The following is a 17272-nucleotide window of genomic DNA, read 5'->3' as shown; positions in this document are numbered from 1 at the left end:
TTTGCAGTGACTGCGACGCACTAATTTGGAACTTACTGCGGTGTCGACATTGCATTAAGTATTTCTGTCAACCGTGAGGACACACCATGTCTATGTAAGAAATTACACTAGCAATTATAGCTAAAGAGGCATGTAAAATTAAAAAAAAAAAATTTTAATGTATTCAGAAATGATAACTGACATTCTTATTAGGATTAATCTAATTTTAGTAGAGTCATTTATATCCTGCCTCTGGATAAAAAATGAATTTCAATTTTAAAACCTGGATAAAAACTGGCATTTAAAAAAAGTACTTTTAGAAGTCACCCTGCATGATTAAGCGTGATGATAATATGAGAAAGCTTAACAAAAAGCTTTGCCATAAAAGAAGATATTTGTTAAACAAAACGGAAACAGAGATATTTATCAAGCCGAGCAGACTATTTTAGGCTAACTTGGCAGCCGGCACCATCGGGTGTTGCTGATGGTCGCAGGTTAGCGGAGAGCAAAAGGGCCACGGGAGACAATGGGGATGGGCCGATAGGATGCTCAGGGACAGAGCAGAGTTTTGCCTCTGGATTCCGGAAGCTTGGGATGTGTCCTGCATCCACGAGCAGGGAAACACCAGGCATCAGTGAGAGCCGTACTGTGCACCCATGGCCTGGACAGTCCCCATCGGCCAGCGAACAACTGCAAAGCACAGAAGTGATTCAAAGACTGGGAAAAAAAAAAAAAAGCGGGGAAAAAAAGAAGTTGGGTTGGTTTAGCTTAGAGAAAAAAAAAAAAAAAACGGAGATTTAACAGCAAGGTCCTTCGCAAGGAGAAGCTGCGGGGCACTGGGGTTTGCTTTGAGAGCGAGCAGAGCCGCGGGCAGGCTGGGGCTGCTGCCGGAGCCGCGGCAGAGGGAGGGCAGCTCAGCAGCGCCCACGCCACCCAGGGAGAGCGCAGGCTCCTCTGCGGCTCTGGCATTGATTAGTTGTCTCGTAGAAAAATGCGTGGTTGGCCTCGTGCGCCGGTCTCAGTACTGTTGTAACTCGATGGAGATTGATAGTTTGAGTGATAAAGGTCCTGGCAGTCTCCATTTCCCAGAAGCGGCGAGGAGGAGCGGGACAGCCTCCCCACCCAGTGCCAGGCCAGCGATGGAGACCAGGGTGGACACAAGGAGCCCCTTTTCTCCCCTCCCTGACCGACCCCAGGAGGACACCTTTCCACAACTTGTGTTTCCTGTCACGTACATCTTGCACAACAACAACATAAACCCCAAAAGCACGTAATGTTCACAGGACCCAGGTACCGCAGGGCGACAAACCAGCTGAGATGCCTCCTCCAGGCATGTTGCTCCATGTCCCCCCGTGTCCACCTCCTCCACGGCAGCGGTGCTGCCATGGCCGTGCCCACGAACATCACACGCCGTGGTACACCAAGTAGAAGATGCTCAGCATACCCAGGGTGGGGAGGACAGGGAGGCAGGAGAGCACACAGGGATGGGACACGACCAGGGACCCGCTCCTGGATGGGATGAGAGACACGGCACCTGGTACCAACCGGGGCTGGACCCCCCTCCTCCTCTTACCCGCAGCCCCCCACTTAGAAAGGCATTAAGCATGTAGGCAAGATACAAAATGATTTAAGAATATGTGGAAGGAGTCAAATGCCAAAGAGGGGGAAAAAAAAAAAAAAAAGAGTCCCGGGATGATTATTTTATTTTCTACTGACAGTTTCAGCCACAATGGCCAATAAATCCCGATTACGGATTTTAAAAATGCTTCCTGCAGACACTTGGACCATCAAGGCAATTCTGGGCTCCCATAACTCCTGGTTTATGATGGTCATACATGTCAGCTCTTCACAGAGCCCAGCATTTCAATAAAGATGACCATAAACCTAGATTAGAGATTAAAGGACTGATTCAGAAGTTTGTCAGAGGAAGAAACAAGTTTCCCCTGTAATTGCCTTGCCATTTTTACCGACTAACACTTTGGTTTTTTTGATGGTTTTATACTGGCAGTAAATTTCCAGACTGTCGACAGCGCAGTGTGCAAGGACAACAACCCAAAGACGGCGAACGTGGCAGCGGGGAGGACGCGAGCCCAGCCACAGGCTCAGCCGACAACACGCAGATGAGAAGTGACAGGTCTCCTCCTGGGCTAACCATCGCCTGCGACGGCGCGGGGACGCAGACGCCAGCTCCGACCGACCTTCCCGCTTGTCCCCTCCCAGCCCCCCGACCTGCCAGACTCCTCTCCGGGGAGCAGCGCTGTCCTCATTTCTCCTCCTCTCGCCTTGGCAGGGTCAGCAGCTGCCAAGCAGAAGCACGCGAGCACACGGGAAGGCGACAGGAGACGGGTGACCCCCCCCAAGGGCTCCCCATTGCCACCCAGGACCAGGCACCCCAGGGCCGACGCACACGGGGAGCATCCCCGGACCTCGCCTCTCATCCCCAGCTTGTCAAAGCAGCAGCAACAACCATGATGGAGATGCCTTTTAAAGTATAAACGCCGCGCATTTATTGTGCTCTTGTTTCCTGGATGAATATGCTGCTTCCTTTTAGTAAGTGCTCTCTTAGGAGAGGGAAAAGGGAAAAAATAAAAAAAAGCAGCAGAAAGGAAGGAGGATGACTCACGGCAAGGCCACGTCTCCACCAACACAGGAGAGCTGCTAAAACGGTGCCAAGGACGAGGGCTGGGATCAAAAGGACGAGAGCGGATCAAACACACACCCTCCCCAGGGAGGGGAAAGGTTTGCAGGAGCTGCCGGGGGAGAAAGCTGGGATGGAGCCGTGTCCTCCCGGCCGCCCAGAGGTTTGCCCGCTTGGGTTACAAGAAGCCATCTCCCTTTCCCAAGGTTCAGCCACCACTTTCACATTTTGAACAGGACTCTCCACTTGTTCCATTTTGTTAAGACGTGCCCACGGGGCTGCCCCACACCAGGACACAGGCGGTTATAGATTATTACGGATGGGGAGGACAAGTAGGAACTGTGGGTGCGCCCAACAGGAGATGAAAAAATGCCCTTTTCCCCAGCAAATGAATCGAGTCGAGCCCAGAGCTCAGCGCTCCGAAGGGGGCCGGTGCCCTTTCTGCCGGTGTTTCTCAAAGTCTATCAAAAAGTCCCATTTACATCAAAATGCCCTTCCAGACATGCTTCAATTTTACTTTTCCCCTTTCATCTCCTTCCACCCTCCCGCCCCACCTCGCAGCCCTATTGTACTCGCAGCATCGCGCGCGGTGGAGAGGGCCGAGCGGGCTGCCAGAGTGAAAGAAACAGGAGAGAAAGAAAAAAAAAAAAGCTTTAAACTAAGGGAGAAGCCGGAATCGCTCCTGGTCCCGCTCCAGCGGGAGCCGTGACCCCCTCTCCTCCCGCCCGCTGCTTGGCAGTTGCCCCGGGGGGACAGCACTGGCCGTGTCCCCACCACGGGGACAGGGACTCAGGCTGCCCCAGCCTCTGCTACTGGTCAGGCTCCGGTACCCACAGATGGTTTTAATGAGCTTTAACAAAAGCCTCGGGCAAGGGTTGTAGAATTAGCAGTCCTGCACCGCTCCGCGCCCTCCCCTCGGCACCGCCACTGTCCCCGGCTGAGCGGCACCCTGCACACCCCGCTCCCAGCAAGGCAGCTACCAGTGGCACTGGGACAGCCTGGCAAAGCGCTTTGGCACGGCACGACTCCCAGCTGGCAACGAAGCGGATCGAGCTTAAGTTCTTCCCTCCCCAGATCAGTCCTAAAAAAATGCCAGGGGAGCTGGAAAGTTTCCATCCCGTGCCAGGCTCTCCTCTGCCAAAGCCGCGTCCCACCTGCCCTCCTCAAACAATTAGGATTTAATGAGCTGCTTTCTTCTCCCAGTCCTGGCCCCGACAGCACCGCATCCTCGCTCACAAACTTTCGCAAGACCGTTAAAAACAGAGGCACTTTCCCCGCGTCGAGTGACTGACATCCAAGCCGAAGAGTGAAACCCACTCCAGGCGATGACCAGTGCAAATGAGGTTTAACTCTGGTCTAACGCAGCAGAGCCGAGCTCAGGCAGTGCAGCACAACCCTGATGCCTTTCGCCAGGCTCTGTCCACCTCCCCTGACACGGAGCTTCTCCAGTCCTCCCTTCCCATTGTCAGCGTCTATTTTTAACCCCAGGCATTATTTCTCCCTGCGTGACTTCAGACACTCTCCGGCGACGAGGTGGAATTGCTTAGCTGGTACCAGGCAAACTGACTCAACTCTCACCTTCAGAAGCACTACAGAAATCGCAGGAGTAGTAAATTTTCCTCCGTTCACATTTTCCTTTGTCCTTCCCACCAAGCTTTGTCTGGGGCTAAAAGCAGGGAAAACCGCGGGGAAGTAAAGCCCGTGTCCACCAGCACGCAACATGACGGCAAGCCATTTTGCTCCCGTTTCTTCCCCAGCACCTTTATCATCACCTAGATTTACCCGTATTGAGGTTACCTTGGGAAAAATCTTGCATTGACACCCATTGCCGGTGTAAATCAAGGTCAGAACCGTAACCTTAAAATAGGTCTTATGAGTCGAGGCTCTGAGCTACCAGGCACGGGGAACCGGCTCGATAAATATGCAGAGAGAGGCACACATCGCCGGTGCACAAGGGAGGAGGCGTCTTCCTCGCGGGGCCCTGGCCGGGCTGAGCGCGCCGGATGACAACGCTTCATTACTCCCTTTCAGCTGGTCCTCCCGGCGCTGCAGAGCAGTAATTAACAAGAAGGTCAGCAGCGAAGCCCTTCAAGAATCTCTACCTTCGGGGGAGTTTATCAAAACAACCCACCATTTGCAGGGCGATGGCTGCTGCCTCCTGTAATTCCCAAAGAACGTGAGCCCAACGCCAAACACTCGGAGATGTCCCACGGCATGAGCCACATGTGCGCTGCGTTAGCCGGATGTTTACATTATTTGGCATTGAGAACCAATAAATAATCATCAATATTATTTGCTAGCAAATAATGCTCTCTGCAAGAAAGCCCAGATGCCAAAAAAATGGGGTGTTTATGGCATAAGCATCCCAAGGCGGGCGCAGCGGAGGCAGCCTCCTCCGGCGCGGATCCGGGAGAGCCGCCTGCCGCGCACAATGCAGCCGGCGCTGCCAACTCCGGATCGCAGCCCCAGTCTCCCAGCACTCGGCATTTCTCATAAAGCCCCAGCTCGGGGGCTGGCGGAACCGGGAGAGCCCCAGCCACAGCTCCCCCGTCCACACAGGATGGCTCCAGCCACCAGAAGATGCGGGGAAATCAAGAGCCATGGTGGGCTGAGCGGTTTGAAACTGCTTGGGCCAGCCCCGGTTTTCGGGCTGACTCCTGGGTTTTGCTCAGAGCTGGCAGGGCACTGGAACACACACGGCACCAGCAGCATCTGGAAGCAATTATCCCACCGCTCTTGTATCTGTCACCCGCTCCTCGTCCTTTTGTAAGGAAACCATTCGTACTATCAACAAATCTCTTAATCTTTAATAAACTAGGAAAGGGATTCTCGCTCCCCTGCCCGACAACAAGTAGGCAGCGGAGGCTTTCCCAACAGAGGGCACGGGGCGGGCAAGGTCCCTCCTGCCAGGTTCCAGGCACACGGGGTGAATCGGGTACAGCAGGGACGGCCACCTGCAGGTACGTTAAGGAGAAAGAGCACTTGGATAAGAAACACTAAAATTTCCCTGTGCACCGGTACAACGCTGCAGCACGGTAATGCTTTACTTGCAAGTCTGATGTCCCACAAGCCTCCAACTGCTTTTACAGGCATGGAGAAACTCCTGGGAGCTCTGCAAGATGGTCCACGTGCCTCCATCCTCAAAGAGGTAAAAGAGGGAGAAAAGGGCCTTGCTTGGGAGAGCAGGAACCAGCAGGACCCCACAGCCCTCGCCCCCACCCCAAGCTGGGGACAGCAGCGGGAGTCCCCGCGCTCCTCTGCCACATCCCACAACGTACCCAGGCACAAAGTGCAGCCTGCACCCTAAAGAGCAGTAAAACTCAGCCAAGAAGCGACGCTAGGTGGGCACCGGGGCTCTCCCAGCCAAGGTGGCACAACCAGCAACCCCCCAGCCCCGCGTCGGCACCCTAAAGGGGGCACCCACACCCGCCTTCCCGAGCCCACGGGCTCCACGCGCAGCAAAGGGAGGTGGTTTTGGAAGACTTTCGTGCCTCTCCTGAATGTTATGAAACCAGCCAAGGAGCATGAAACTGCCTGCCGTGGGTGGGAGCACCCAGGGCTATATGAAGAGCGCTGTAGGATTCCTGCGTGCTATGGGAAAGCACGCCGCGCTCCCCCACCCCGCACACACCCTTCCAGGGTATTAGTTTTTTTTTTTTTTCTTGAGAGAGAGAGAGAGAAAGACGGGGTAAGCACAAACAACCAGCACAGCCCCACATGAAGGGGGTAATTAGGAAAGGAGCACCCATCGCTAACCAAGTCAAGGCAGAGATCAAAAGCATCACCAAGTGTTAAACCTCCCTGGGATCAGGAACTGCTCCTGGGAAGGGGCTTGCATGGGACTCCCTCATGCCGGCCACGCGGGACGGTCACTGAAACCAGTCCCGGGGAGGGTGCTGGCTGCTCCCCACCATCTCCCCAGGGTGGGGTGCCATCCCCTCCCCAGCCCTTTTGGGAACAAAGTTTAATCCCAAGACAGGAATGCGGCAGGATGGCTCATGCATGCAGGCTTTCATGTGCCACCCCAAGCGCTCTCAGCCACCAAACCCAGGAGTGGCCCCTCTCCCTGCCTTCGCCGGGGTGGCCCTGCTGAGCCTCTCCACACACCCCAGCACCCATCGCTCGTGGGCAGGGAACACCAAGCCAAGCCAGTGTCCTTGTCCTCAGCATCCCATGAGCAGGCTTTCCTCCATCCCCTATGCCCGATAACAAGTTTTCATGGAGCTCAGGCAAGTGAAAACAGAGAATAAGAAAGAGTTCTCCTACTGCAGCAACATCAACAATGGGCACAAAGCCGGGCCAGCACAGGATGGGGGGGCCAGGAGACATGGCTGCACGATGGACCCCCCTCTCCCTCTGCTGACCCCTGCCCAGCACCACTGCCTTGCCAGGCTGCTGCTGCCCCAATTATTTCAGCAATTAGTTACAGCCGAGGCACGGCCAACAGGGGCGCAGAGGAGGGAAGCCATGCCACCGGAGAGCGTGGTGCCATGGATGCGCAGGCAGAGGCATGCAACCAGGCAGCATCCTCGCAGGATTTACACGAAGGAATACTACAAATTTAAAACCAAACACAGCTGAGGGGACTTTCACAGCACCTCCATCCTTTCGTGCCTCCGAGCGCCTTCCTGAAACCCCAACCTGGCCGGGCCTCCCAAGTGGTAGGGACCATGGGACACAGTGGCTCTGCCCAGCAAGAGGGAAGGGGGGGTCTGCACCCCCCAATGGCACTGGAATGGCCCTTCCCCACCTCCTGGGGAAGCATCTCCTCCTCCTCCTCCCGCTGTGAAGGAAGCTGGGAACAATGGGATGCACCAGTGCCAGCTCCAGAGGGGATGCTCATGGACCACCCGCCTGGCTGCCCAGGGACAAGGGACATGCTGGCGGGGACAGCCCCCGCAGCAGAGGGGCTGCTGGCTGATGCATTGGGCAGACCTTCCCCTAAAAAAAATATTTATTTATTTTTTTTAAATTTCTTCTTCTAAAATAATTGACTAATTGGCCGAGCCCCAGTTCCGTGCTGGGAGTGGATCCCAGGTTCGCTCTTGCGTGAAGCGGTTATTAAAGACATCAGAGGAGGAGAGGAGGGCAAGGCAGAGCCCGGCAGGCCGGGGGAGCGGGGCGGTGCCCACAGCCAGGTGGAAATTTCCCATCGCGCCCAGAGGGAGGAAGCCCAAAAATTAATCCTGGCCATCCCCCGCAGCGCACCCCTGCCCCGGGCAGGGCCTGAGTCAGCTGGGGCGAGCACCACAGCCCCCGCGCCCTCGGGAGCGTGCCGGAGGGAGCGGGAGCGCGCAGGGCCTTGAGCACGTGCAAGGGAGGGGTCCGCACCCCCGGGGGACGCAGCCCCCGTCCCCACACCCAGGGCCACCCCCCTCCTCTCCTCCCTTTAATCCCCAGCCCCAAAGCAGAGCCCTTTTAGGGGAAAGTGTAACGCAATACCTGGAAAATTTCTCCCACCCGCTCTCCGCTGCCGGCTGCCAAATTTAAAACATATTTGCTGCTCAGCCTTGAAGAAACGTAACCTGCTGCTTAATTCCAACACGTTTAGTCTTTGGGGGCAACAAAAAAATTCACACTGCCTCCTCTCCTTACACACCCCACAGCCCTTGGGGTGGGAGCTGCCAAAAAGCTGCCTGGGAGCCGTCCACCACCACCACCACGCTAGCACCGAAACACCAGGGAAGGGCGGGAATCTCCAGGAATCTCACTCTGCCCATCCTGCAGCACCGGTGCGGGCAGGCCAAGAAGTTTTTGACCGGTGAGTAGGTGCCCTTGAGCCCTGAGCATCAGCTGGGGGTGCCACTTGTTCAAAAGCCCTTGGGATGTGCAAAATCCAGGGCACCGCAATGCTCCGGAGCAAGGGAAGGGGTAGGGACCACCGCCCACCCACAGGGAGAGGACCCCATCCTTCCCTGGCCCTGTGGAGCCCCCGGGGGTTGAGTGGGTCCCCTGGCAGCCCCCATCCCTCGCCCCACCACCCGGGCTCCTCAGCAGGAGGAATTTTCCAGCGGGGCTGGGTTCGGGAAAGGAGGCTGGAACGATGGAAAGGGGCCGCAGCAACTCGGGGCTGGGGGCTGGGGGAGGGCACAATGTGTTTAGCAGACTGAGCGATCCGACAGGGCCCATTAAAGGAAACAATTTGTAATACAATAATTATTATGTCGTTTCTCTGGACTCTTTCCTAAGCCTCTCTGTTAAACAGTTAGAGGCCTGACGTGCCTGTATAAAGCAGGCATGATCCGGAGGGCTGAGGATGCTTAAGTGCCCGCGTGTGCCGAAACAAGGCAGGCCGGGGTGGACGCACGCCGCGCACCCAGTGCTCTCCGCACGCTTGCCTAGAAGGATGGGAGCTCATCCCAGTTTGCTCGCAGCCCTCGAGGGATGGCAGGGGGATCACCGGGAAAACACAAGGCAAGGGGAGCCAATGCTCCCCAACCGCAGAGGGAGACGCTGGCGCACCCCCAGCATCATCAAATGAAGGGCCCTCTCCCCGCGCAGCGCCGGGTCTGGAGCCGGGTTTGCCCAAGATCATGGCAGGGGCCGCATCCTGGCAGCGCAGCCGGGACCCGCAGCTCCTCCAGCTCTGCTTTTATGCTCTGAAGTTCTCGGCTGCACATCTGAAGAAAGCGGCGGTAGCGAACAACAGACCGAGAGCGCGCGAGAGCGAGCAACACAAATCCCCAGGATAATGAGCCCGGAGGAGGGAGACGGTGGGCTCTGTCTGAGGAGGGAGCCGTGCTTTTATTGGAGAGGCCTAAAAGGGCTATAAATCCTCAGATTCAAAGGCGAACTCGAGCTCTTTCAAGTCTGAGGAAGGCCTGGGATGTGTCAGCCGGGAGGACTAACCACGCCGCGTCCCCTGCTGAAGTGGCCTCTTCAGCAAAGCCGTGCTGCAGCCCGGGATATTACACCCAGATCCTTTCCATATGCTGCCCGCCCAGCGGCAGGCAGGGTACGCCGGCATCGCCGCCAGCACGGGGGGAGCCTGCCCTGACCCCCAGCCCGGGCAAAACCCGGCCACCCCTGCTTTAAGTGGGGGGGGGAAAACGCCTTTGCACCCATTCCCCCTTTCCAACACACATCGCCAATTTGCCCCCCGAAATCCCCGTGGGAGCCGGGGCGGGGTGGGGGGGTGTCTGCGGACCTCCCCCTCGCGTTTGGCTGCGATACTACAGCAAGCCCAGACAAAGAACGTCGTAGCCCAGCACGATCGCATCCCTGAGCATCACCGCATCCCCAAGCATCACCTCGCGCCGCCGCCAGACCCCAGGCTGCCATCTCCGCCTGCAAACCCACACACCAGACTGCGCTCACACGTTTCAGAAACCCATTAAAACGTTAAAAATCGGCAGCAAAGAGAAGACAGCGTCGAGTCTCAGCCTCGCCACTAATGCATGTGCGACCGCAGACGTTTCCCAGCCTTAATGAGGAGGAAAACATGCAAACACTCAGTGATCAATATTAATGGTGTGAGGGTATTTATAGCTGATAAGCTGTGAAAAGGCACTTTGCTTTTTCTGAAGTACCTACTCAGAAGCCGTTGGATGCCGAAAGCCAGGCAGGGCAGACGGTCCCCGAGGCTGGGCTCACCCCACCAGCTGGGGAGCTGCCGGCCACCCCAGCATGAGGAAAGGGACCGCCGGGAAACGGGACACTCGTGTCCCATCACCCTACGTGGAGCCATGAGGGAGGCTCAGGTGTCACCGTAACCAGGCGGGACCCCTCTCCCGGGGAGGGCACCCACCCCAGGCCTTTGCATGGGAAAGGGGACCCAGCATCGCGAGGAGGGCGCTTCCCAAACTCTGGCCTGAAGGAGCAGGGACAGAGAGCTCGTGGAGCATCCCCTGGACATGTCACCCCCAGCACCTCCGTGCTGGCACCAGCAAGAGCCAACTCACGTCAAACCGGGTTAACACAAAGCCTTCACCACAGCCCAACCTGCCGAGAACCAGGCCAGCAGACATGGCACACGTGGATGTCCACGCAGGCACAGCATCACAGCAGGATGGAGCCCTTGGAAAACACTAAGGGAAGGAAGCTCATGGTGGAACACTTAGCTCTCCGTCTAGCCCCGCTGGCAAAGCCACGTCCCGTGGCCTTGGAAAGGGGGAGCAAGCCCACCTGGGAAGGGCCGGCTGCGAGTAGGAAAAGGTTATTCCAGAGCAGCCAAGCCAGGGTTATAAATAGCTGGCATTTTTGAAGTGCAGCTGCTCAGCTCGACCGGGGCAGCACTGCCACGCCAGCACCTGAGCCGGGTCAGATCCTGCCCAGAGTCACCGGCAAGGAGAGCTTGAGAAAAGACCACCAGAAAACACCCTGAGTACCCCCCCAAACCTGCCCCCCATCTTCAAGGAGGAGGGTGCTGGAGGTCCCCCAAGCCCCCCTCTCCCTTCCAGGCATCGCCCACAGTTTCCATGGGGTTTGACTCCAGCCCCACGGGAGGGACCCTGCTCCCGAAAGTGCAGCAAACCCCACCCTGTGCACCAGCCCAGCCTAACCACAGAGGACGTTTAGCCCTGGCTTGTCCAACTCATCTGGGACCAAGCCTGGACAGGCTGGAGGAGCCGGGAGTGCCGGGATCCCGAGGCTCCAGCACGGCCATGAGCAGAGCACGGGTGCTCCAACTACGGACAACACACAAGGGGCAAGAAAACCCTCCCTGAAGGGTGCCGAGTGTGCACTGAGGGGCACCAAACCACTCCATGAGCCAGCAAAACACTACCGTCACCTCCCCTGCTCGCCAGAGGAGGGTTCTCTGTCATGTCACCTGCCCTAGAGAGAGGGATAGGAAGGAGAAAAGCCTAAAAAGCAGTAGAAAGCACCCCAGCTCTTTCCAGGCGAACACAACAAAAGCCCCGCAGCACCGCCGCCGCATTCCTGCCCAGATGTGACGCCGCGATAGCGCCGAGCCCAGAGTCCTCCTCCTGCTCTCCCGATACAAGCAATCATTAATTAGACACAGAATGGATTTCAGCTTTGTTTCTCCCCACCCTGTTTCAGCTGCCAGACTCCAAGTAGCATGTGCTACTGATCGGTACAAGATGTTTTCCCACCGGACCCCCAGCGCTCCTCGGGCAGAGCGGCTTCCCAGCAGCACTGCCACCGCTCCGCTGACGACAGGATGCCCTGCAAGTGGGGCAGGGACCGGAGAGCCATGGGGAAGCCGTGGGGCAGGCGGCACCCAGAAATCCCACATGGAAAGAAGGGGCCGTCCTTAGCGCTAAGCCCCCAGTTTCCAGGGGACAATCCGAACGCCTCCCAACGTGTGTCGTGCAAGGGGCTGCATCTGCATCGCGGCTCTCTGCAGTCCCCATGACCTGGACAAACACGTACAGGGCTCAGGGGGGGACCCCTACCCACCCACCAAAGCTGCTCGTGGCAGAGGGGGGGACCCTGCCCACCCCGCCAGGCCCACACCATGCGAGGGCATGGGCACATCCCAGCCGGCCACATGCAGCCTCTTTGGGTCCAGCATCCAGGGAGCAGCTTCAAGCCCAAAGCACTGAAGTCGCTCAGGTGCGGCGACGGAGGGACACAGCCCCCCAGCAGCCCCCCCGAACCTCCACGGCCAACAATGTCCCCAACACCCCATCCTGTCCCCACTCCCAGGACCTGCAGCAGCTGCTTTGCTCAGTAGAGAGCTACAGCTCCTTTTACAATCAATCAGCCACCCCATCACAGCTCTTTTTTTCTTTTAAAGGAAGCAGTTAAATCCATTTTATAGAATCCAGTGGTATTTACCCAGCTACTGCAATAGCCGCAGCCCTGCCGTCACTTTTTTTTTTTTTTTTAATTTAAGTTAATGAAGTCATTCCCAAACAACATGCAAGGAGCCCTGGGTGCTCCTTTCCCCCAGGCACGGCAAGGGTAACCTCACCGCTGCAAGGTGGGCCAGGCATAGGGGTTTCTGCCTTGGGGGGAACGAGAGCAACAGCCCTCCGTGCTGGGAGAGCGCTGGGCAGCCCCACACCGGGCTCCCTCCAGCAGCACAAACCCACGGCACCCAGCAAAGGGTCCCCCCCAGCACCCTCTTGGAAAGGGCTCCTCCATTCCGCAGGGAAACTCCAACGAGGATGCAGACCATCCAAGGCTCACTTAATCCAAACCAGCCTCCAGAGATGAAGCAAAGCCCTGGGGAGACAGAGGCGGGATCCATCGGATCGCTGATGGGACCCTCCATGTCCCCCTTTCCCAGGGAGCCCCAACCTCCCAGCCCCATGCACTCCCCAGGAGGAGGGAGCCCCTGAAGGCTCCGCGAGCCAAACTCAGCTTTTAATTAAAAATAAGCAGCGTGTTTTCACTATTTCCCAACTCCTTATACTGCAAAGCGCCTCATGCGCCCACTGGTACGGTAATTAAATTACATCTGCTCCAACAAGTGCGAGCCCACCGATGCAGAGCTCCGGGCCAGCCAATCCCCTCGGAAACAGCCTTCCCGCGAGTACTTTGTCCCTCGTAAAAGGCATTAAAAAAGGCAAAGGTACACCAGGCTTCAAGCCCAGCCCTTACAGAATTCAATAGGACACCATAATGTCATTAAAGACAGAATAAAAATACCACAAATGATTAGACTTTTGTCTGGTTGGGGTTTTTTTCCCCCTCCTCCGCACTTATTAATTTTTTTTTTTTTTTTTTTTTTTTAAAAAATGCATGTCTTCTTTTTAGAAAGTTGCTGGGCTGCTCCGCAGAGCGAGCGAGCAAGTGGAGCCGAGTAAAACTTTATGTAAGGGGAAGAGAGAAAAGCAGAGTCGAAACAACCCGTTCTTCAGAGCCGCACGGATGATGTGTCCCATTTCCCCCACCTCCTTATTAAAATACTTTCTGGAGAGGCGAATTCCAGCCTGAAATGAATTTTCCAAACCATATTTTATTAGGAATGCTTCCTTTTAACGGTCGGCACAGGAGCCCACCAGGGTCAATATTTCTCCAAAATTACAGCCAAGGGAGTTCAGAAAGGATTTAGCCAGAATTTCTCCTGCAATTCCCGGCTGTCCAACACGAGCACGCTCCCACCAACCCCCCGGCGGAGCAGCAAAAGGGACGATTAAATCCCGAAAGCACCCTCCACCCCCCTCCCACGAAACCCCCTTCAGACACGATGGAATAAAATTAAAACCAGATCAGCTCCATGTGACCCCTTCCACGGGGCTCCACACATATCCCCGGGAAAACTCGCTCAAGGGGGATCTAATTTAGCCTGAGCTCGTCCCAAGCACAGCTTTGTGATAATTACCACTTTTTAGCCAGCAAAAGCATTTCTAGGCCTATTTTTCCCCCCGTTTAAAGTTACAGAATTATTCGCAATAGGGAGACGGTGACGATTTCACCGCCGGCTCTTAGACACGCACCCAGGAGCCGAAGGGACGCGTTTCCCCAGCACAGCACACACAGCGCTGCAGCTTAAACTGGTCTTAACTCAATTAGGAAATCGTTCCTTCTATCGGCCGCGTTATCAGCATCCCTCTGATAACCACCGCGAGATCAGGAACCTGCCGGTGACGTCCCAGCCAAGTTATAAGCCCACACTTTGTCAGCGCAGCCCCGAGCTGCCCAGGGGAGGAAAGGGCAGAAAAATATTTTCATTATTTACAGTGACACCGCCAAGGCCAGTCGGCCCAACGCACAACGCTTTCTCCTTCTATCTGTTGGAAAATTCCACTTAGCCATGTTATTTTTAAAGGCTTTAGCTCTCTTTACTCTAAAAACAAGAGTTAAAGCTCGGCGGAGTGGGGCAGAGGGCTGGCACGGACACGGCATCGCCCGCGGAGTGCCGGAGGAAGGGGGTTCAAAGCCCAAATTACGGTGGAGAGCGGGCGTTGGGGGGATTTTAACTAATCTATCCAGGAGAAAGCCCAGGCCAAGAAAGACCATGGCTTCTCCTCAACCTGGAACAGGGCTCCGTAGAGCCAGCGGTTCCCCAGACGGGCTTGCTCAACTGCGTTCGCAGACAGGAGCGGCCGGGAAAAGGCTCTGCCCAACGCCACGCAACCTGCAAAGACGGGAGGCAGGAGCATTAAGGGATAAAAGAGATAAAAGGACCCCAAAGTCGGACCCCAAGGATGAGGATCCAGGTCAGGCCACACAGGCACGGACCGACAAGGCACGAGTATGAGCGTGGCCAGGCACCTACAGCCCGTTCCATGGCAAAACCCAACCATAGCTCCTGGGATCCCTCCCAAGCTCCCATCTCACCCTGGCAAAGCCATTTCTGGGTGGGAACGCCGACATTTTGGGCACTTCCCATCTTCTCCCAACCCCGTGGGGACCCCAGGGCTGCTGCACCACACCAGGCACCCACGGGAGCCGTCCCCACGCAACCAGAAAGCCGCAATGAGGGTGGACAACCTCCGAGCTCCAAACTGCAGGAGAACCAAGACACCCCTCGAGCTCCCCCCCGGATGCCTCCGATCCCACCGCACCCAGGAAAAGCCACCACCGCCGCTGCCTCCGCCCAACTCAGGGCCTTGGGGATTTGATAAAAAGGGTCCGGGGTGACACGGCGTCCCCCAACACCACCAAGCCAAAGCCATTTCTATCCCCGGCCACCCTTTTTCCAACCAAAAAGGGTATTTTCCGGAAGCCATCTGCCTCCCCCTCAGCGACATCGCAGGCTCACAAACACAAGGGATCGGTTCCCAATGTTCTTTTCCTGCTCCCAACCAACGGACGCAGCTCCAAAAGGAAGGAAAGAAAAAACACACCGAGGAGGAAAATTCACCTACGGGAGCCCTCGTCCCAGCAAAGTTGCTTTTTTCCTCCCCCTCCCAGTAAAAAAAGAGAGAAATATATGTTTGGTTGGAATAGAAGCGTCCACGTAGGAAGGTTGTCCAAATTGTTTTAGTTCTCTCCAAGCCTCAAAAACTCTTTTCTTTTTTTTTGAGAAATAGGGTCGGGGGAAAAAAAAATTTAAAAAAAAAAAATCAGGCTAAAAACCAGGAATTTTTTTTTTTTTTTTTAAAGCGAGAAAGGGCTAAGATAAACAAACGCTCTGCGATGGACAAGATAAAGGCCAGCAAGAGGGCTACCAAAACCACCCTGACACCACCAGCCCCGGCCAGCAGTGACCGCGGCCGAGCACCTTCCACTCCTCCTCCTCCTCCTCCTCCTCCTCCTCCTCGCCCTTCATCCCGGAGCGCTGGGAGAGCCCCTTCTCATTGTTCCGGGGCCGAGACACGTACGCATCCATAAAACATATAAATATATATATATACACACACACACATATATAATTTAGCTGTATATATAGCCGCAGCCCCGCCGCCGGCTTTGTTCGGACCGGGAGCTGGGGGGGGGGGGGGGGGTCCCACCGCCGGCCAGTCCCCCCCCCCTCCCCCGGGCCCCCCGCCTTCCTCCGCGGCCTGTTTTTAGAAGAAAAAACCCAGCCAAAAAAAAAAAAAAAATATGAAAAATTAAAAAAAATTATAATAAATCCAACTCTAGCGTCGGCGTGGTAACAGGGGAGCGACGATCCGGCCGGGTGGCGGCGGCCCCCCGGCACCCTCTCCTCCCCAAATCCCGGGGCGGGGTGGGGGAGAATTAATGTAAAGGTGAAAAAAAATAAAAACATAAAAATGAAATAAAACACATTTTTAAAAAAATCAAAAAATTTTTAAAGATAAGAAAATCTTTAAAAGCCAAAAGACTCTTTAAAAATTAGGGAAAAAAATATATTAGAAGTACGGGGGTTTTTTTAATTTAAGGCAAGGTAAAAGCCCGCAGCAGCCCCGCTGCCCCCGGAGCAGCCGCCGGGGCTCGGCGCGGCGTCCGTACTCCAGCCGGGGGTCGCTCCTCTCCGTCCGTCGACCGCAGCCTCCAGCCGCTCCTCGCGGTGCCCGGGGCGGGATTTTTCTCCTCAAAAATCTTGCCGCTTTTTGGTTAAATGTATAATTTTTTAAGAAAACATTTTCCCGGTTTTAGATATTTTTGCCGGGGGGGGGGGGGGGGGTTGTGCGAGGCACCTTTTCCCCCCCCTCCATACTCCGTTCCCCCGCGCCCCTCCGCCGCACGTACTTAGGGTTCCCGGAGCTCCAGGAGACCGGTTCCAGGCTCTTGGCGAGCGGCGCGGCCAAGCGGCACAGGGCGAGGAGGACGCCCAGCAACCACCGCCCGCCGCGGGGCCGCGCCATCGTCCCTCGGCGGCGGGACGGGACGGGCGTCAGGCGCCCATGCCGCTTCCCCGCCGCCCTCCTCCGTCTCCCGTCCCGCCGCCGCCGCCTCCTCCTCCTCCTCCTCCTCCGTCGCCGCCGCCGTCCCCTCCCTCACAGCGGCGCCGCCCGCCGCGACGACCGCTCTACTCCTCCGCGCAGGCAACGCGACGGGCAGCCCCGAGCCGGCCGGCCAATCGCGGAGCGGAGCGGGGGGGGGCCTTGCGGGGCTGAGACACGCCCACTCGTTCTTCTTAAAGGGCGCGCGTACCTTTTTTTAACCCACCCACCCCCCCCCCGCTTTTATCCCCCCCCTTCCCGCATCACCCGGTCACCGCTTGGGGAGGGAGGGGGGAACGGCGATGGGGACGGGCCGGCGGGGCGCCGGGGCCCCGGCGCCCCGCCGGCCCGTCCCCATCGCCGTTCCCCCCTCCCGCCTCGCCCGCCGTTCAGCCGCGGTCCAACAGCGCCCCCTAGCGGACGCCGGTGGCACCGCCCCTGCCTGAAA

At 56.7% G+C, this 17272-nt stretch overlaps 1 protein-coding gene across 1 annotated transcript in view; it reads right to left on the bottom strand.

Annotated features, from left to right (window-relative positions):
- Positions 1-16917, bottom strand: part of EFNB1 (ephrin B1) — a 50857-nt gene extending 33940 nt beyond the window's left edge. Inside the window, exon 1 of the mRNA XM_063346140.1 lies at positions 16631-16917. Within this exon, the coding sequence (XP_063202210.1) occupies positions 16631-16746 (116 nt within the window). The 5' untranslated portion in view covers positions 16747-16917. The remainder of the gene's footprint in view (positions 1-16630) is intronic.
- Positions 16918-17272: the final 355 nt, after the last annotated feature.

Source organism: Chroicocephalus ridibundus, chromosome 9 (assembly GCF_963924245.1).
Source record: "Chroicocephalus ridibundus chromosome 9, bChrRid1.1, whole genome shotgun sequence".
Lineage (NCBI taxonomy): Eukaryota > Metazoa > Chordata > Aves > Charadriiformes > Laridae > Chroicocephalus > Chroicocephalus ridibundus.
Note: the sequence above shows the minus strand (reverse complement) of the source record. Positions and strands in the feature narration are given on the sequence as shown.